This window comes from Somniosus microcephalus, chromosome 24, assembly GCF_052327205.1.
Source record: "Somniosus microcephalus isolate GS21.2 chromosome 24, FLI_Smic_1.0, whole genome shotgun sequence".
In the NCBI taxonomy this organism is placed as follows: Eukaryota; Metazoa; Chordata; class Chondrichthyes; order Squaliformes; family Somniosidae; genus Somniosus; species Somniosus microcephalus.
Genome location: NC_141010.1, coordinates 39172233 through 39194075, shown reverse-complemented (window position 1 = coordinate 39194075; position 21843 = coordinate 39172233). Strand labels below are relative to the sequence as shown.

At 45.5% G+C, this 21843-nt stretch overlaps 1 protein-coding gene across 2 annotated transcripts in view; it reads left to right on the top strand.

The window, feature by feature from the left end:
- rapgefl1 (Rap guanine nucleotide exchange factor (GEF)-like 1) overlaps positions 1 to 21843 on the top strand; it is an 83454-nt gene that overhangs the window by 14773 nt on the left and 46838 nt on the right. For both annotated transcript variants that reach the window (XM_085966539.1, XM_085966540.1), the window contains 2 exons: positions 14817 to 14895; positions 17236 to 17386. In XM_085966539.1, coding sequence (XP_085822665.1) covers positions 14817 to 14895; positions 17236 to 17386 — 230 coding nt within the window. The remainder of the gene's footprint in view (positions 1 to 14816; positions 14896 to 17235; positions 17387 to 21843) is intronic.

The following is a 21843-nucleotide window of genomic DNA, read 5'->3' as shown; positions in this document are numbered from 1 at the left end:
TGGGCAGAAACATGGCAAATGCACTATAATGTGGATAAATGTGAGGTTATCCACTTTGGTGGCAAAAACAGGAAGGCAGATTATTATTTGAATGGCAATAGATTGGGAGAAGGGGAAGTGCAAAGAGACCTGGGTGTTCTTGTGCACCAGTCGCTGAAGGTAAGCATGCAGGTGCAGCAGGCGGTTAAGAAGGCAAATGGTATGTTGGCCTTCGTAGCAAGAGGGTTCGAGTACAGGAACAAGGATGTCTTGCTACAGTTGTACAGGGCCTTGGTGAGACCGCACCTTGAGTATTGTGTGCAGTTTTGGTCGCATTACCTGAGGAAGGACGTTCTTGCCATGGAAGGAGTGCAGCGAAGATTCACCAGGCTGATACCTGGGATGGCAGGAATGACGTATGAGGAGAGATTGTGTCGATTGGGCTTATACTCACTGGAGTTTAGAAGATTGAGAGGGGATCTCATCGAAACCTATAAAATTCTGTCAGGTCTGGACAGACTAGATGCAGACAGGATGTTTCTGATGGCCGGGGAGTCCAGAACCAGGGGTCATAGTCAAAGCATAAGGGGTAAGCCATTTAGGACAGAAATGAGGAGGAATTTCTTCACCCAGAGAGTGGTGAACCTGTGGAATTCTCTACCACAGAGGGCGGTGGAGGCCAGTTCATTAAATATATTCAAGAAAGAGTTGGATATGTTTCTTGAGGCTAAAGGGATCAAGGGATATGGGGAGAAGGCAGGGACAGGGTACTGAATTTGGATGATCAGCCATGATCTCATTGAATGGCGGAGCAGGCTCGAGGGGCCGAATGGCCTACTCCTGCTCCTATCTTCTATGTTTCTATGTTTCTATGTAACATCCTCGTAAATCTCCTCTGCACGCTCTCCAGTGCAATCACATCTTTCCTGTAATGTAGTGACCAGAAATGTATGTAGTACTCTACCTGTGGCCTAACTAGTGTTTTATACAGTTCAAGCATAACCTCCCAGCTCTTATATTCTATGCCTCAGCTAATAAAGGAAAGTATCCCGTATGCCTTCTTAACCACCTTATCTACCTGTCCTGCTGCCTTCAGGGATCTGTGAACATGCACTCCAAGGTCCCTCTGGACCTCTACACTTCTCAGTATTCTACCATTTATTGTGTATTCCCTTGCCTTGTTAACCCTCCCCAAATGCATTACCTCACACTTCTCCAGATTGAATTTCATTTGCCACTTTTCTGCCCACCTGACCAATCCATTACTTTCTTCCTCACTATCAACCACACCGTCAATTTTTGTGTCACCTGCAAACTTCTTAATCATGCCCCCTACATTGAAGTCTAAATCATTGATATATACCACAAAAAGCAAGAGACCCAGTACTGAGCCCTGCAGAACCCCACTGGAAACAGCCTTCCCGTCACAAAAACACCCGTTGGCCATTACCATTTGCTTCCTGCCACTTTTGGATCCAACTTGCCACTTTCCCTTGGATCCCATGGGCTTTTACTTTTCTGACCAGTCTGCCATGTGGGACCTTGTCAAAAGCATTGCTAAAATCTATGTAGAGTACATCAAACGCTCGACCCTCCTCGTAACCTCCTCAAAAAATTCAATCGTTAGTCAGACACGACCTTCCCTGCTGCTTTAACCTAGTTCTTTCATTGAGACCTGCCTTTAATTGCTTTTTTTTAGTGTATAATCATTCCTCAGTATTGCTGGTTATGTGGAAACCGCCAATTTTGAGAGTAAATTATTGCCTAAAGTTAAGACAATATGTGGAGAAAGAGTGGGTTGCAGTGGACGAGATGGAGGCACATAACAGAAATTCAGCCCTATTTTCTGTTTTCACTAAACTTAAAAAACTATGGCAATAGCTTTACATTATTTAGGAGATGATTCTGCAAGCTTTTTAAACCCAACGGAAAACATAAATGTGCAAAATTCTCTGCAATTGAGTTTAAATGAGCACTAAATTGATAGTCTCATTTCGGGAGGAGGTAAGGATGGCTAATGCAGAGAAAAATGTCACTGGTATACAAAGCGCTGCTGTTTTGGGCTCAACATTATGGTGCATTCATTCCCAGGGTAAAAGAGAGGGGGGGAGAAATTCAGTATCGCCCCATTTGGGGCACAATTATCGGCCGTGCGCAAAGATTAACGCCTGGCGCTAATTATCGTCTCCGACTGCAAATTTGGCTTTTATCGCCCCTGGAGGTGATTGGAGCGCTAAATCAGGCGCTACACACCTCTCTTAAGGCGCAAAGGCCGAGGAGCGAGGCACTACCTCAGAGCGCTGGCGAAGCTCTTGTGATGTCAGTCAGCAATGGAACACCGACACACTGGCGCCAGCCAGTTCTTAAAGGGGAGTTCTGACGAAAGGTCATCGACCTGAAACGCTAACTCTGTTTCTCTCTTCACAGATGCTGCATGACCTGCTGAGTTTCTTCAGCATTTTTCTGTTTTTATCTTAAAGGGGAGGGTTGATTTTGCTCTCCATCCACATCCTGCTCATTGCAGCCTTGAGTCTCAGCCTGGAGAGACCTGTACATCAAATCTGCTGGAAAGAACAATGGAGAGACCCAGGGAAAGAGCTCAGAGTGCAACCCCCATAGTCTCTTCTAAATCGATACAAGGAAGGACAAATCAAAATCAACCTGCAAAGTGCTGCTCAGTACCCAAAACTCCTTCACACAGCGTTGAATCTCTCCAGAAGTCTCTCTCGCTCTCTCAGAATGCGTGGTGCAAAAATGTCACCGACAAAAAAAGGCAGGAAGCGGTCACCTTTAAATAGCGCTCCCCTGGTCCCTTTCTGACAGCATAACGCTCCCCTCAACCTGTCGTTGCTAGCGGCAGGCGGTAAGGCAGGGGGCGCCACTCAATATCCGGCCCGGGGCGCTAACGGGGCATTGCGCAATCGACTGACGTCACGATCTGCCGGCGCAGGAGATCGTGGCGGTAGTGTTTAGCGCCGCTGCAATATGTCTAGTTAATTTCGCGAGTGGCGCAAACATCGCTGCGCCCGGGCGCTAGTTACTTTGCGCCCCATTAGCGCCCTCTTAAGGCGCTAACGGGAGGCGCAAACAACTGAATTTTTCCCCCAGGGAGTTTATTCTGCACATCTATGCTGTACCTGACCTGGGAACTTGTAATACTGACATTGATTGCGTAAGAGAAAGACCAAAAATATTTCACAGCCAATAAATTACTCTTGAAGTGTATTTACTGTTGTTATGTAGGCAAACACAGCCACCTACACACAGCAAGATCCCACAAATAGCAAATGAGAAGAATGACCAATTAATTTGTTTTACTTTAGTTATAAATATTGGCCAGAACATCAAGACAACTTCTTGCGTAGTGCCATAGATCTTTTACTTCCATCTAAACAGGCAACCACAGCCTCGGTTTAACGTCTCACCTGAAAGAGGGATAAAATGGAAAAGTGTTCTCTTCCCCGGACTGACATCAGCTTGATATTACCAAAATTACAGACTGAGATCAGCTACCTCAGCACAGAACGATCGACCTGGGGATTTCCTTTACTCCCAAAGCCATCGGGGGAGGGACAAGTCAAATGTACTTGAATGTGATTTCATGCCACATGGAGCACATTCTGTTTAATCTTCCTATAAGACTAGTTAATGCTACATTGACTAGTGCCGGATGAGTGGATAGGTAAGAACAGAATTGAAGTCTATAGCAATAAGCAGAAATTGATATGATCAGACACTGTATAAAACACAGTGGTTCTTGTGATGTTGGCACTTTGGAAATGTCATCTTTGGAATGTGACTGGTCAAAACAGAAGAAAACAGATTGTAATGTTAGAATGGTGTTCAACTAGGTTACCTTGGGGATCGGGGAGACATTCTGCATTGGTTTTGTTTCTTTGGAATATTACCAGAAGTTACTAAAAGAACAAAAAAGACTTGCATTTATATAGCGCCTTTCACGACCTCAGGACATCCCAAAGCGCTTTACAGCCAATGAAGTACAGGAAACTTTTTTTTATCCGGCACGGACGGGACCGACGTGGTGCCGGTTCATCAAAAATTCCGGATAACCGAACGCTATAGTAAAAGATACGGAGCTGAGAGCTCCATATAAAGCAACAAACCCACAGCTTCAAAACAATGGCCACAAGTTGCAAGCGTCTCTGTAGCTTAGCAACAGCTGCAGCCACACCCTTGCACAGCAACACATGGGGGAAGGCAAGTAATAAAAGTTACCTGAACCTACTCCTGAATTTTGCCGGTTAACCGAGATTTCCGGTTATTTATGTGCCGGTAAATCGAAAGTTTCCTGTACTTTTGAAGTGTAGTCACTGTTGTAATTTGCCTAACCTCATTTAGAAGACAAAATAAATAGAGCTGCGTCAATGAAGGGACTAATCATACATGGTCTGTCAAAAGAATGGGTTTATTGGGCTTTCTTAAAATGGCAAAGGTTTGCTGTGATAGTAAAATGAAGACAAAAATTAAGCTTTTCCACACATTTAGTAAGTATTTTTAATAACCTAGGTAATAAATCAGTTGACAGTGAAGAATTGTGTTGCTTTCGAGCCGTATCTCTCTATCCAGCATCATAAGAAACTGCCCATTCGGAGTGTTTTTGAGGAGTGCTAGGAAAAACTCTTAAAATAAGCACTTACACAATATGCATTCCATCAAACACTCCCTTCTTGTCCAGTTCAGTTTTCTACTTGTTAAATCAAATGTGCATTTCATAGCCAAAATTTACCCTTGCTTCATTCTTCTGGGAGACTGTTCTGTTACATGTATAATAATAATAATGAGGAGTGTATATTTATTTTAATTTTGCAGCACAGGCTCTCCATTGTCACCATTGCAAATGCCAAGATGGTAACTATTCATTAACCTATTAAAGTCTAGCCAGAGTAAATCCCTTAAGTCTTATAACTAGTCCTAAAGTGTCATTATAGCATTAATAAAGGGGAAAGAGCTGACATAGCATGTGAGAAGCAGGGCGAAGGTTCATGCCTGTGATCAGCACACACAGACAGCCCAATCTGAACTGAGCCAGAGGTGCTGAGCAAAGATCTGATGTCCCACACACGCTTTCCTTCTCCCCACGGCTTCCTTGTGTTGAATTTGCGTTCATTTTGGCATTGTCTCCCCTGACTCATTCTTTCTCTAATCTCAGAACCATGCAAATCCTTAACAACCTCCACCTCAGCTTCCTCCTGCCGTCAGCAAGCTTCTTCGAGCCACAGCTGAAGCCAGTCCTGATTTTATCTCATCTTATTTCACGCTCATTGTGTCAAACCTCTCTGCGCTGTCCCTGTTTCTCTCATTCTTCCGCCTCGAACCTGCAGTGACGTTTTTTTCTTATCAGCCTCGAATTTGAAGCATTCTTTCTTCCCCTCAAGCTTGCAGCATTCCTTCTCCTCGCATTTCTCCTTCGCAGCCTCCAGTTTCAGCATCTCTAACTGCCGTGCGCATTCCTTTAATTCTCCCCTGTGCAGCTCACAGCTGAATTGTAGCTCTCTGTCAACTCTTTCTGGGCCCGTGTAAACATTTTAAGTACTGCTGTTTGCCTCTGCTCAACTTGTGTTTGAATAGCCTGTTGGTCTCTCAGTGATATTCTCCTCCCACCTTTTAATGCCACCACTGTTAGGTTTTTGGGGATTTCGTCCCAATATTTTTCTCGGGCTTAGTGTCTCAGACTACTTCCGTCCCTGTGCATTTATTTACCAGTTCATTGTCTAGGTAATTTGTATTATGATCACTGTCCCTGAGCTTACTAACTATATCACATTCCCTCTTGTGATCTTCCTCGACTTCAGAAGGGGTAGAAAAAACACTAGGCCGTGGCTATAAACTGCCAAACAGATTGATTAAATAATAAAAGGAACAGTAGCAATAGCACTCTGTAGATTTACAGTAGTTGCAGGCTTAAGAGTTCCCAGAGGATCAAAATTATAAACAGTCGCATCTGCTGTGCTAAACTTCAATGTGAACTAAACCTGACAAAAGGGCCCTGAGTATTAACCTTTGATTCACTTTTACAGTTTTTCAATGAATCACCTGGAGCCCACCTTAGTGTTGCCACAACTTTAAAATATATTGCCATCTCATGGGATGGAAATTCTCTTTTTGGCATAAAACAGTGTCAGACAAACTTCTGAAGAATTGTTCTCAAATGAAGCCCTTAAATCAATAAAGTAAGGGGGAAAAATTCAGTTGTTTGCGCCTCCCGTTAGCGTCTTAAGAGGGCGCTAATGGGGCGCAAAGCAACTAGCGCCTGAGCGCGGCGATGTTTGCACCGCTCGCGAAATTAACTAGACATTTTGCGGTGGCGCTAAACACTACCGCCATGATCTCCTGCGCTGGCAGATCGTGACGTCAATCGAGTGTGCAACGCCCTGGTAGCGCCCCGACCGGATATTGAGTGGCGCCCCCTGCCTTACCGCCTGCCGCTAGCAACGACAGGTTGAGGGGAGCGTTTTGCAGTCAGAAAGGGACTAAGGGGAGCGCTATTTAAAGGCGACCGCTTTCTGCTCTTTTTTGTCGGTGACATTTTTGCACCACGCATTCTGAGAGAGAGAGAGAGACTTCTGGAGAGATTCAACGCTGTGTGAAGGAGTTTTGAGTACTGAGCAGCACTTTGCAGGTTCATTTTGATTTGCCTTTCCTTGCTTCACCAGTTCTCTGAGGTAGCGCCTTGCTCCTCAGCCTTTGCACCTTAAGACAGGTGTGACGTGCCTGATTTAGCGCTCCAATCACCTCCAGGGGCGATAAAGGCCAAGTTTGCTGTCAGAGGTGATAATTAGCGCCAGGCGCTAAACACTGCGCACGGCCGATAATGGCGCCCTAAACAGGGCGATACTGAATTTTTCCCCTTAAGTCTGTAATCTCACATACTGCTGCATGCTAGGTGAGAGTTTTGGCTTATAACATGGGCATTTTAATAAATACAACTGGCCCATGAAGGCTGCTCATTGACTTGCTCAAATCTTGCAGAAAGTCAAAGTGGAAGGATGGTTGCCTCACTGTTCCTCCAGCACTGGGAACTGAGTTCCAATGCAGCCCAGGTTGGTGGGCTAAAAGTCTTTTTCTTTCTCTCTCTCTGTCTGTCTCTCAAGCATAAGGTTCTTACATGAAAATAATTTAGACAGTCTCAATCCAGGTCCCAATGGGCATCAGTCTGTATAAAACGGGCCACAATTCAGTACTAATTGGAAACAATTTGGCTGCTTTACTGAAATAGGCTTAATTGGAAAAAAATCACACTGGTGCTGTGGAACTTGTTCTTCTGAAGTTGGCAATTAGGCACATTGTTTGGAAAAAAAAAGTAGAGTGAGTTTTACCCTGTATCCTACACCTGATTTTGAAATTATTGATTACAAAGAGGGGGTGCATGAACAGAGAGACCTGGGGGTATATGTGCACAAATTGTTGAAGGTGGCAGGGCAGGTTGAGAAAGCGGTTAAAAAAGCATACCGGATTGTGGGCTTCATAAATAGAGGTATAGAGTACAAAAGCAAGGAAGTTATGATGAACCTTTATAAAGCACTGGTTCGGCCTCAACTGGAGTATTGTGTCCAATTCTGGGCACCGCACTTTAGGAAGGATGTGAAGGCCTTAGAGAGGGTGCAGAAAAGATTTACGAGAATGGTTCCTGGGATGAGGGGCTTCAGTTACGTGGATAGACTGGAGAAGCTGGAGTTGTTCTCCTTAGATTGAGAAGAGATTTGATAGAGGTGTTCAAAATCATGAGGGGTCCAGACAGAGTAGATAGAGAGAAACTGTTCCCATTGGCAAAAGGGTCGATAACCAGAGGACACAGATTTAAGGTGATTGGCAGAAGAACCAAAGGCGACATGAGGGAAAACTTTTTTACAGAGCGAGTGGTTATGATCTGGAATTCACTGCCTGAAAGGGTGGTGGAGGCAGATTGAATCGTGGCTTTCAAAAGGGAATTGGATAAGTACCTGAAGGAAAAAAATTTGCAGGGCTACGGGGAAAGGGTGGGGGAGTGGGACTAGCTGAAGTGCTCTTGCAGAGAGCCAGCACGGGCTCGACGGGCCGAATGGGCTCCTTCTGTGCTGTAACCATTGTATGATTCTAATTATTTACAGCATAGAAACAGGCCATTCAGCCCAACAGGTCCATGCAGGTGTTATTGCTTCACACGAGCCTCCTCCCACCCCTCTTCATCTAACCCCATCAACATATCCTTCTATTCCTTTCTCCCTCATGTGCTTATCTAGCTTCCCCTTAAATGCATTTATGCTATTTGCCTCAACTACTCCCTGTGGTAGCGAGTTTCACATTCTCACCACTCTCTGGGTAAAGAAGTTTCTCCTGAATTCCCTATTGGATTTATTATTAGAGACTATCTTACATTGATGGCCCCTAGTTCTAGTCTTACCCGCAAGTGGATACATCTTCTCTACATCTACCCTATCAAACCCTTTCACAACCTTAAAGATGTCTATCAGGTCACCCCTCAGACTTCTATTTTTTAGAGAAATGAGCCCCAGCCTGTTTAATCTTTCCTGATAGGTATAGCCTACAGTGCTTCCTTTAAGCTGCATGGCTGAGCAGATGTCTTCAGCTCCTGTGCAGCCGGCTCACCGGCTTTTAAATGCAAAAACCGCGCATGCATGGATTTTTGAGTGAATCGCGCGGCTCCCCCCAAAATTAGAGGGAACATTGATAACCTTTCAGTTCTGGTATCATGTTAGTAAATCTTTTTTGCACTTTCTCTTGCGCTTCTATGTTCATTTTATAATATGGAGACCAGAACTTTACCTCAAGTATGGTCTAACGTCTAACCAAGGTTCTATACATGTTCAACATAGCTTCTCTGCTTTTCAATTCCATTCCTCTAGAAATGAACCCCGGTGCTTTATTTGCTTTTTTTATGGCTTTATTAACCTACATCGCTACTTTTAGTGAACTATGTATCTGTACCCCCACATCCCTTTGCTCCTCTACCCCATTTCGACACTTATTTTCCAAGGAGTATGTGGCCTCCTTATTCTTCTTACCAAAATATACTGCCTTGTACTCATCTATATTGAAGTTCATTTCATATCATATTGATGATAAAGTTGAATACCAAAAGTGGAATTCCCTAGCAACCAAATTTTTAAATGTTTTCAAAGATCATAACAAGCACCTATATGAAGACGGTGTGCATAAAAATGATGTAATAATAGTTGTGTCATTTCTAAGTTAACGTCATTGATATAATAGTTCATTGAAAGACCATGAATAACGGTTTATACCAGTAAGCGTAGCCTTACGATGCAGATGATGTTCAATCCTAATACATTAGATAACCAGACTTAGGCATGTGTAACAGAGTGTATTAGAGCAAGTGTGGTGTCATGGATTGGTGAGACCCCTAGGCTCACTTCCCTCACTCTCTGCTGAGTTTATGATCTCATCTGCGATGGCCCGTCCCCGCCTCCCCATTAAAAAGGAGGTGAATGTCACACATCCCTCAGTGGCTGGTGATAGCCTAGCAGCAGGGTGCCCACCCTTCAGATAATAGAGGTGTACAACCAAGGGGGAAAAATGTTGGGAGAAAAATAAGAGGGAATTGCATCTTTGACCGAAAGGGAGGTGAGCAGCGGATGGGGCTCCCCAGTTGGCCTCAGCACTCCTGTGTTCCTCAGGGTTCATATTGCTATCCAGTAACCCTTACTGGAAAGAACATGCGCGTGGAAATTGGGCGAGGATAGGATTGGGCTCAGCTATGATGCGCCTGCAATCGAACAGCTCACTGTCTTGGCTTATATGTGAAGAATAGTCATTTGGGCAAGTACTGGAAGGTAGCCAGCACCCTTAGAACTGTACCCTCAACAAGTCAGTAGCTCCAGTAAAGGAGAGAAGAAAATTGGAAAAGTCCCCAAAATGGGAAGGGATTAAACACTAACACAATCTCAAGGTTAAAAAACTTGTTTAAAATGCTTATAGTTTGTTGTCAATAGCAACATTGTATCATCCGAAAACTTCAATTGGGTTCTTGCCCTTTAATTTCCATCCAACCGTTGTTATTCTACACTAATTTAATGAGCGTGCAAATCAGCATGATTCAGAAGTGCTGCAGGCATAACCGACAGATTAAGGCCACAGCTCAGTGTACCTTGTCTGTGGAACTAAGTCTGCACCATCATTTCCTCTAGTCATCTATTCACCGTACGGTAACTTGCGATGACAGCTGCTGGAAGGTGTTACACGGAGACCAAATATGATAGAGATGGTCATATAACTAGGGGTTCTGTGGCTACCACGATGGGGCTGCAGAGAAACGGGCAGTTGCAGTTAAAGTTTTGCGGGTGGAATCACCATTCAATGGAACATGGTGCGTGCCCATCCTTCATATAGGAGCAAGATGGCAAAGCACTCACACTTCAGGGTTCCTGAGCCTTGGCTGTGGCCAGCCTGTGCCTCAGCACTCTGGACTTAAATCATTGAGTTGTCTCCCTACAGAAGAGAGTGTAAACTCCATATTGGGCGAGCAGAAACTTCACCTGTGTGGATTTCTCATCAGCAGGGTTTCTATGCATATCAGACACCTAAATTTCAACTAAAAAATGACATAGAGCAGGACATGGCACATCACAAACAGCATTATGATAATGACCAGATAATCTGGGCTGGATTTTGTCAATGGGGGCATGTTGGGGGCGGGACTGCTGGTTTTCGGGTTTCAGTCCCGTTCCCAACGATGTCTGGCCAACCCACTATTTTCCCTTGATTGACCTTGTTAAGCCCGCCCTACCGGCCAATTAAGGGAAAGCCGATGACAGAGGACATCGAAAATTTTTTGACAGATGAATTGTCAGCGTTTGACAGCTTTGAGAAGCTGTCAAACACTGACAATCTCTGTGCTAAGGTGAACGCTTGCACAGAAGGCTCACCAAAACCTCTACCAAAACCTCTCTCCTCAGCAGAAAGCAGATGGCTGCAGCATCTGAGAATGCAGCAGCCATTCTGTCATCTCTGCCGTTGAGATGAGGCACCTCCGGATCCTCAAAGGTTGAAGCCTGCAGGAAGAAGCAAAGGTAAGGAAACTTTTTCCAACACTTTACACTCACCTCTCATACTTACCTGCCCACACTTGTACCCATCACTCACCTCTACAGCGGACTTTTTGATCCCTCTCACCTCCGCAGACCCACTGCTCGCCTCGAGGTTTGCAGCCGTTGGGAAGCCCGCACTTGCAGGGGTAAAATGGGGATAAGCCTCAAAACTGCCTGTTACTACCTGTTAACAGGCAGTTAATTGGCTCTAATCCCCTTCCCACCTCGAGGAGACGGGTCCCTGCGCGAGTCGGGGACCCGCCTCCTGGGAAGATGGCACGGAGACGGGTTGGGAGCGGGGTCAGTACCCGCCCCCAGTTTCTGCCATTTTCCCGGCGGTCCTGCCTCCCCCGGGCTGGGAAAACTCCCCCCTCTGTGTTTTAGTGATGTTGGTTGAGGGATAAATATTGGCCAGGAGAACTCCCCTGCTCTTCTTCAAAATAGTGCCATGGTATTTTTTACATCCACCAGAGAGGGCAGTCAGAGCCTTGGTTTAATGTCTCACCCGAAAGAAGGCACCTCCGACAGTCCAGCACTCCCTCAGCACTGCACTGCACTGTCCTTAGAGTGGGACTTGAACCCACAACCTTCTGACTCAGGAGGCAAGAGTACGACCATGGCTGTGCCATGGCTGACACTACTACAGTTACAGTGCCCAAAACTGTACAGCATACTCCCAAGTGTGTCCTCACCAGCGCTTTATAAAATGTCAAAAACATTTCCTTAAACTTGTATTCCACAGATCCGTGAATACACTTTGCCTCAGTAGTTACTCCTATGCAATGTGAAACCAACATGATTATACAACATTGAGTAGGTGTGCTTATTTCCCTGGTAAATGATTTTTGCTCAGTGTATTTGTGGAATCTTACCTTGTAATTACGTGATTGCCTGGTCAGAGAGAAGCAATGTTGCTTTGATGGAGGTTTGAGTTCTACGTGTAAAATGAAGACAGGCATTTCCCGTGATACACCTCAGTGAAAGAAGCAGGTAGCGGCCATAACATTTTTTTTCTGTGGTGGTACTAATAATGTTTTTTTGCATCAGGGATCGTGACAGATATTTATGGTAGTGTACGAGACCTGTGTGGTTTACAATTAGCTTATGTGGCAGCTGTGAGGCTTTTGTGTTCAGTGGCTTCAAGGCAGGGGCGGGAACAATTAAATTGCAGCATGGTAAGCACCTCTGAAAGAAGACTTACTTTTATATAGCGCCTTTCACAATCTCAAGACTTCTCGAAGCGCTTCACAGCCAATGAAGTACTTTTGAAGTGTAGCCACCGCTGTAATGTAGGAAACAGTGACTACACTTCAAACGTGACGCGCTTTGGGACGTCCTGAGATTGTGAAAGGTGCTAAAGTCTTTCTTTCTGATGTGCTTAGTTATTTTAGATCCATAGAAAGTTGTATAGGAGACTGGGTGGTCCTGTGCATTACCTTTAAAATCTTTGTTGAAATCCTGCCAGACTGATGGGATTAACTGTCTCCTTTATCTAATGTCTGTAAGAATCCTACACCAGCTCTCCTGTGAGGTCTGCCTAAGATTGTCAATCTAGTGCCAAATTAGGGCTATTTTTCACTGTGGACCCATTCCCACTAGGGAACTAGGTTTAGACTATCAACATCATTTCATATAGGACCCATGAAGCCATCAGGATAAAGAACCTTTCACCTGCTCAGTCTAAGGTAGGTTTCAACCCACATTTCAGATCTTAGAGATTTATAAGATAGTAAGTGGAATAGAAAGAAGAAAAAAAATAATGATCTTGCATTTATATTGGCCCAGAAATTCGGGTTGGGGGCTTCCCGCGGGTGCAAGCCCCCGACCTGCACTTACCTTGTGCGCTGGCCGTTGTGCTGTGGGCCCGCGTGGGATTCCGATCCTGGGCCTCCTCCAACTGCCGGCGCGCAGTGCTTGCGTATCCCAGGGGCGCAGTTAGTTCGATGTGTCCCCTGGGATCATGTGGGCCATGGAGAGCCAATGGTAGCAGGGAATGCTTCATTCATAAGTTTGACAGGAAGAGCTGTCAAACCTATAAATACTATAAGCCCCAAAACATCAGTAAAACTTCAAATAAATTTTTTTTTAAATCACATTTTTAAAATAACTATAAATTACATGAAATAACTATTTTAAACAATAATTTAAATTTTTGAAAAAATTAATTACATTTTCTAACGGGGTTAAAAATAATCTTACCTTTCTTTAAAGTATTTAAAAATAATAAACCTGTGGAAAAAATGTTTTAATTTTAATTAATTCACCACTTACCTTGTTAAAAGCAGGCCTTGCGCCTGCTTTTTAAAAGTGTAACTGCTGGAGACTTACCCTCCCGGAAAAACCTGGAAAAAAAACGCACGTTCGATGCGCACGCGCTGCCTGTCTGGCGCACGCGTTCGACCACTGAACCCCTTCTTTCAGGGGAACGGAAGTGCCGGTTTCCCGCGCATGCGCTGTGCATGCACGAAACCGGCACTTCCATTGGGCTTACGGGTGAGTACCCCGTGCGTACTCACCCGTGGAGACCCGAATTTCTGGGCCATATAGTTCTTTACATATCTCAGGATGACTCACATTGCTTCACAACCAATGAAGTACTTTAAGTGCATCACTTCTTATGCAGGCAAATGCAGCTGCCAATTTGTGCACAGCAAAGGCTCACAAACAGCAATTGAGACAACTGGCCAGTTAATCTCTTTTTCGTGATGATGGTTGAAGGATAAGCATGGGCCAGAAATCCCTTGCTCTTATTCAAATTATGCTGTTGGATCTTTTAATGAATGCCTTATCTGAAAGACAACTCCTCCGATAATGCAGCGCTCCCTCAGTATTACACTGAAGTGTCAGCCTAGATTATGTGCCTAATACTGGAATGGGGTTTAAACCTACGACCATCTGAATCAGAGGTGAAAGTGCGACCACTAAGCCAAGCTGAATAGAGTAAGGTTAATTCAAAGCACTGTTTTCAAGTTAAGCCACAACTGCAGGAAAAGCTAATGTAGGTACAAACAAACAAAGTTCAAACTCGGCAGACACTTCTCCGCACAGAATGATTCATTCCTTTAATTGTCTTCCAGATAGGGAGACAGACACCGTGGAATCAGTCAAGAGGCAGTTAAATGCTGTGGGTGTGGGGGATGGGGAGAAACCTTAGGTTCCTGTGGAAGGATTGACAACAAGAGCTGAGTGACCGCCTTGATCTGTACTCATCATTGTAAAAAGCCAGTGTGGAACCCACTGATCCTGCCCCAACGTTCAGATTTTGGTATTCTCTTGCAGTTACACGACGCAATGTTCCATAGTAAAACTCAGGAAAAGCGTGACAACCCAGTAAGGGAGAAGAAATCGGTAGCGGTGCCAGCATCATTAAGCTGACGCCTGGAAACTATGTTGAAAAGTGCCTGAACACCAAATCTTCTGCTGCAGCCTTGATCAGGCTGCCAAGAATCCTACACCACTCCTGTTAATGTATATTTTCACAGCTTCTCTTTGTAGCTGTTCCCAGGTTCCTCCCAATTAGTGGCTGCAGCAGCTCCTCGGGTGAGACACCTCATTTGTATTGGGCCTCGCACCTCGCCTCAAATCCTGCAGAGCTGGTTTACGGGCTTTTTGGATTCTCTTCAGTTCCCTGTCGTCATTCCTAACCAGTCACTCTAGTGTCATTAGCCATATCGAGATCATCAGTTATTGTCATGTATGCAAAATATGTCTATCTGTTCGTAGCAAACCCAGGGTCTGTTTCTGATGATTTTTTTTGTTGTCTTCTTACAGAGGTTCTGCTGGATGATTTCCTGCTCACCCACTCAGTCTTCATGCCAACTGACAAGCTGCTGCAGGTTTTACACAAACAATATCCTTCCTTTGGAAAACATTGCATCACTCTCATTATTAAATCAAACGGGAAACTACGCCTGTTTGGCGAAGCCTGCAATATTCCTATCATCAGCTATCCATAGGAAATTATCCATAATTGGTATCCATAAACGAAAGTACAAGCAAATTAATGATCATCCAAATCCTTTTATTTCTTTTTAATTGGAGACCTCCCATAATTTGAACACAGCTCTTCCATTTAATTTCTCTGACTAATGTTCTCCCACATCTTCTGGAGAAATTGCATCTCGTTGCGCCCGTTTTTTGAGCGTTGGGGGGGGACAGATTTCGGGTCGCGATCTGTCGCACCTGATCTCCCCCCAGAAGTGCACCAGATGCAAATTCAAGTGTCCAGGACGCCCCCCTGGAACAGACATTATGCGCCTAGAACATACAAATCAGGGTCCTAGTACCTGTTTTAACTGGACAGGACATGCGTGTGCCCACATGCTCCGCTCAATTTTTGGGGGGTCTGCAGTGCCCAAACCAGCAGCCCTTAAAGGACAGCTCCTCCTGGCTCTACAAAAATACAGCGGGCCGTACAGGAATTACCTGCGAGCCGGCTCGGGATCGGAGCCAGATGAATTTCCTAAGGGCCTGTCCCGTGAGCTGCATCAGGACGCCCAGCCGGTGTCTGCAGCTCGCCGGTTTCATGCAGATGAGGCCCGAGGGCCAATCTCGAGTGAGCGAGCCACGGGCCAAAGTCTATGAATGTCCGTTACTTTTCCGGCGCGACTCCCAATTTTTCGGCCAACTCCTCCTGGCACATGCTTCCACATATCCCTGCCACCATCCGATTCTCAGTCTAAGCGGCCAGTTTTCACGTGTGAGCCTTTACAGTGAGGCTGTTCGACTGTGAGGTGAAGCAACAAAGCCAGGTCCTCACCTGACATCCAATCACATACACTTCCCATCAGCCAGGGTTGGCCGCTGGGGAATCAACTAGGGCAGGAATTATTTTTTCCCGCTTGCCCAATTGAGTGGTGCTGAGTACAAATACTGCACCGTGACCACCCTGATTACTGAGGTCAGTCAGTTCCGCACTGGCCTGAGACCCTGCATGGCCGAGTTCCACTCAAAGCAGTGTACTTCCTCAGCAAGTACAACTGTATTGTTGCTCCTATTAGCCTGAACAATGCTTGGTCATCCAGGAGTTCCATTAATGAGAGGGAGCTAAAGGAATGTGAAATCTAGAGCAGTATTGCTATATAGCCTTAATCCTAATGAGCATCTCTCACAATAGCCCCAGCCATCTTGTTCTGCCCTAAATCCCATCCTAGCAATGTTGTTGTGGCTGTCAGACTGCACATTCCACAAATAGCAATCTGCTGTTGCATGAAATGGTTCTATGGAGCACCCCGCAGTAATGCAAGAGTGACACACAAGATTGGAACACAGTCCCTTAGAGACTTGTATTCAGATCCAGTCCGTGCGGCGATCTCCTCCATCTGGTGGTGTAATCCTGAGCTGTCCTGATAGCATAGTGGGTAATTGCCCCATTGGGTGGGTAACTGAACCACTCAGAGGAGAAAGGGTCCCGTTTCACTTCCCAGTCTGGGCTGAGTTTGCTGATCTCAGCCAAGGCAGCTGCAGGGGCAGTGAACTCAATACCCTTAGAACGGAGCGGGGGAATAATATCAGCTACAGTTTCCCACCCATGATCACCATCCTGTGATCTGTGTTGGAAAGTGTGTGCATGTGCGTACGTGGGTGTGTGTACATGTATGTGTGTGTGTGTGTGTGTGTGTGTGTGTGTGTGTGTGTGTGTGTGTGTGTACATTCGTATGTTGGATGAGGACAAGCTTGGGCTCAGCTATGTTGCCTCCTCGTCAAGGCTCACATGGGCAGAGTAGCCAGGTACCAGAGGGCAGCTCACATCCATGGAACAGAACACTAGCAACAGTTAGTGCCTTCAGGGGAGGAGGAGAATTTGAGGTTGAGGGTGGGGCAAACAGAACACTACCTTTTGATTTATTGAGACCGAATTATAATCCAGCTCTGACCGACTGGTTGAAAGGGATTGCTGTAAAGTCAGGTTTGACCATCTAGGATTCTATGCCTGGTACGGTAGTTAAGAAACTCAATGCGTAAAACTGCCTGCACAAGTCATAAATCATAATGGGCACTTAGTAAAAGATATGATAACATCAGGATCTCTCACTGCATCTTCAACAACAACTTGCATTTATACAGCACCTGTAACGCAGTAAAATGTTAGCTGATTTCAAAGTTTCCAAATGGCCCTTCACCCATTCACTGAGCTGTAATGGGGTTGCCATATAAGGATTGAAAGCTCTTCTCCTTAACAGCGTGTTACGTACTGCACGAGTGCTTCTGAAAGAGCTGAAAACTGGAATGAAGCCTACCCTCAATTGAAGAAACAGAAGATCCTGAGAATCACAGTCGACTGGGCAGAGAAATGCAAGGATCTTCTGCTGGAAGATGAAATTGCTGTCAGGTTGCTGAAGGTAGGAGATTGGCCCTGATTATATATTTTTTTGTATTTCTTGACTGAAATTCTATTACTGTACTGTGGAAAAATATACCATAACAAAAGCTAAAAAGACTGCGGATGCTGGAAATCTGAAATAAAAACAGAAAATGGTGGAAACGCTCAGGCAGCATCTGTGGAGAGAGAAACAGAGTTAACAGGGCTAAACTCGGTTGATTCATGCCTCCCATTAGCGTCCTGGTGCTAACGGGGCGCAAATGAACTAGCGCCTGGGCGCGGCTAAAGCCTCCCGTGAAATTCAGCGGGAGGTTAGCGACAGCGCTAACTGTTAGTGGCGCGTGGTGCTGTGCCAATGGCGATGACACCATCGCCGTGCGCAGCACCCCACGCACGCCCCGGCTGTAATATTGGGTGGCACCCCCCGACTTACGCCGAACGCTATGTCTGCCGGGGTCAGGGGGGCCTGCCTGCGGCCGGGGCAGCGCTAGTTAAAGGGGTGGTGGCGGGCAGCCATTTTTGTTTGCTGGCCGCCTGCCTGCACCTGCCCCCGTTGCTGTCCTCGGCCCCCGTGAAGCCCCCCCGTGGGATACTGGCTGCTCTCCATGAGCCCGGCACTCCCAATCCCTGGTGGCCCAGCTAGGCGCCGGGATGCGCTGCGCCAGGCCCCGCCCCTTTAATGATAGCACCCCGGGGAAGGGGGAGCGTAACCCAATTTTTACCCCAACACAGGACTTGGCTTGGCTTGGCTGTGATGCTTTCCATGACTCAATAGCCCACTGGTGCCCACTGCCAAGACTCGTGAATAAAGAATGAGGCCTTGGAGAGCTGCTAGTACTCATGGGAAATACCCCAGCAAAAGTCAGCCCTGTCAGGAGAGGTAATAGAGGGAGAAGAAAATTGGGGAGAAATATGACTTGATTTTAGTCACTTAAAACCTTATGTCATACACAACATGCTCCAAATGTTACATCCCAATATTTTGCTAGGTTACTGTTGAGCTTTGTATTATGTTCTATAATCAATAGTTTTCCTGTGGCATTGCATATATTAAAGCAGATGACTGGAGTGTTATACCATGTAATGTACAATGTATTATTCTGCAAAGGAAGAGCTATGTCCCTTTAAGGCCATAAACTCTAACTGTTGTTAAGTAAACACAGACTTAGGCCAATCAGTGTTTATTTTGGGGGCGATTTTAACCCTACTCGCTCAGCAGAAACCTGGCGGGTGGGCAGTTAAAATCGCTCCTGGCTCTTACCTGTCCGAAAGCCCCCATGATCACAACATAACTTGCTCTCCTGAGCAGGCAGCAAGGGCATGCGCCCGGAGTCAATGGGGTCCTTCTTTACATATGCATGTTGCAACCCGATGACATCATTGAGACCCGACTGTAATTTTAACTCAGGCCTGAGCGGGGAATCCACCTGGAGTTAAAATCGGAGCCAGTTTTCAGGGAATTTTGAAGTGTGGTTGTCAGTGTTAGGTTGCAGCTCAGGAATATGAAACAAAGTGTGATGCTTCGAGGCCGACTTCTGCACATGCTATGCTGTAATATATTGATTCATAGATTTCCAAGAACACCCTAGTTTTCCAAACTGACAGCAGTGTTAGAACAGGCATATCGGTTAGAACTAAAACCCAGACTGATAGGTGAGCATGATAACGTTTCTTGTGACATTATGACCTAACTCATTCTATAATGCTGTAAACCAGACTGTGACAAATGTGGTACTGTACTTGCAGAAATTGGAAAACCTATTTTCTTGGGGGAAACAAATAGCAGCAAGGACATTTCATTAGCTGAACAGTCCGACTACCTTTTACAATGCAGTAACAACAACTTGCTCCTGACTCCTGCCCCTGCTCTCCAAGTACAAGACTGTCTTGGAGCAGTTTACAAGGGGGGCGGGAGGAGAGAGTTAAGAACATGAACATAACAATTAAGAGCAGGAGTCGGCCATACGGCCCTTTGAGCCTGCTCCGCCATTCAGTAAGATCATGGCGGATCTTCAACCTCAACTCCACTTTCCCACCCGATCTCCATATCCCTTCATTCCCCTAGAGTCCAAAAATCTATCTATCTCAGCCTTGAATATACTCAAAGACTCAGCATCCACAGCCCTTTGCGGTAGAAAATTCCAAAGATTCACAACCCTCTGAGTGAAAAAATTTCTCCTCATCTAAGTCTTAAGTAGCCGACCCCTTATCCTGAGACTATGCCCCCTAGTTCTAGACTCTCCAGCCAGGGGAAACAACCTCTCAGCATCTACCCTGTCAATCCCCCTCAGTATCTTATATGTTTCAATGAGATCACATCTCATTCTTCTAAACTCCAGAGAATATAGGCCCATTCTACTCAATCTCTCCTCATAGAACAACCCTCTCATCTCAGGATTCAATCTAGTGAACCTTCATTGCACTGCCTCCAGGGCAAGTATGTCCTTCCTTGGATAAGGAGACCAAAGCTGTGCACAGTACTCCAGGTGTGGTCTCACCAAGGCCCTGTACAATTGTAGCAAGACTTCCTTACTCTTATACTCCAACCCCCTTACAATAAAGGCCAACATGCCATTTGCCTTCCTAATTGCTTGTTGTATCTGCATGCTAACTTTGTGTTTCCTGTACAAGGACACCTAAATCTCTCTGAACAACAACGTTTAATAGTTTCTCACCATTTTAAAAAATATTCTGTTTTTCTATTCTTCCTACCAAAGTGAACAACCTCACATTTCCCCACGTTATACTCCATCTGCCACTTCATTGTCCACTCACTTAACCAGTCTATATCCATTTGCAGGCTCTTTGTGTCCTTCTCACAGCTTACTTTCCCACCTAGCTTTGTATCGTCAGCAACCTTGGATACATTACACTCGGTCCCTTCATCCAAGTCATCAGTATAGATTGTAAATAGCTGAGGCCTAAGCACTGATCCTTGCGGCACCCCACTAGTTACAGCCTACCAATCTGAAAATGACACATTTAGCCCGACTCTCTGTTTTCTGTCCGTTATCCAATCATCTATCCATGCTAACATATTACCCCCAACCCCATGAGCCCTTATCTTGCGTAGCAACCTTTTATGTGGCACCTTATCGAATGCCTTTTGGAAATCCAAATATACTACATCCACTGGTTCCCCTTTATCTAACCTGCTAGTTATATCCTCAAAAAACTCTAATAATTGGGATACTGTGGATGCAGGAAATCTGAAATAAAAACAGAAAATGCTGGAAATACTCAGCAGGTCAGGCAGCAACTGTGGAGAGAGAAACAGAGTTAACATTTCAGGTCGATGACCCTTCGTATAATAATCTCTCCTGCCTTCCACCCTATCACAGACCTTCCCTTTTGTTCTGTTGCATCTCTAACTTTTTCCAGTTCTGACGAAGGGTCATCGACCTGAAATGTTAACTCTGTTTTCTCTCCACAGATGCTGCCTGACCTGCTGAGTATTTCCAGCATTTTCTGTTTTTATTTCTAATAATTGGATGTTGAGCAGGAGATGAAAAGGACCCGGGTGGCGTGTAGAAAAAACTCAGCCAAAATAGGTTCTTATGAAAACTTATGAAGGAAGTTTGAGGGATATCACGGCAATGTGTGCTTGGAAGCAAGAGCTCAGTGACTGAAAGTTAGACATCGGACGGGGAAGCGGAAGGAGCAGGGCATGAGGAAGAATCGAGAGCTGGAGGGGTGGAGTCTATGGCTGGTGAAGGTCGCTGAGATAAGGGGGGGAGTATAATCTTGGAGGAATTTGGGAACAAGGATGGGACCTTGAAGTTGTGGGAGCCAGCAAGAACAGTGATACAGTAACGGGAGGATGTAAATTGGAACTATTCTCCCGGGTCTCAAGCAAAGTTAAAGAACCTAGCTTGCGTTGTAATGACGTTCTGAGATGACTCATGCAAGTTGCTAAACTGTTTTTCCACAAGCTGTCTGCAGCTTCCGTGTTATAGAACATGCACAAAGCCACTGAAAGCCTCAGAACATGCCTCTGGGCACCCCTGCACAAATCTTTCTGTGCGATCAATAATTGACAGGGTCAGTTTCCTGGGACTTGTAGCCAATTTATGTTGTGCAGACCTGCCTCAAATGGAAGCTGTTTGGTACATGTTGGTTCTTGGTTCTCAGAAAAACAACAGCGCATGCACAGTTATTGAGAAGTCAGGAGCATGACTTGGGTTTTCTAGCTGCGCACCTGCCCTGCTGTTGCAGGAAGGCCCATACCAGCTGGCACTTGCACACCACACACTGCTGGCCTATGCAGGCTGGCTGGGTGTCCAGTCTGACAGAATAAACGACAGCCTGTTAGCTCAGACCATCAGAGCTCACACTTCACCACTGCTGCCTGGAAGAGGAAAGAAAAAACACTTTTTATGGCCAAATAGTCCATTCTGCTCGTCCATCAGCTCTCCCAGCCTAACTCCAACTGCATCTGGAACTCCCCATATACGTTCAATTCCCCTACCTGACCGA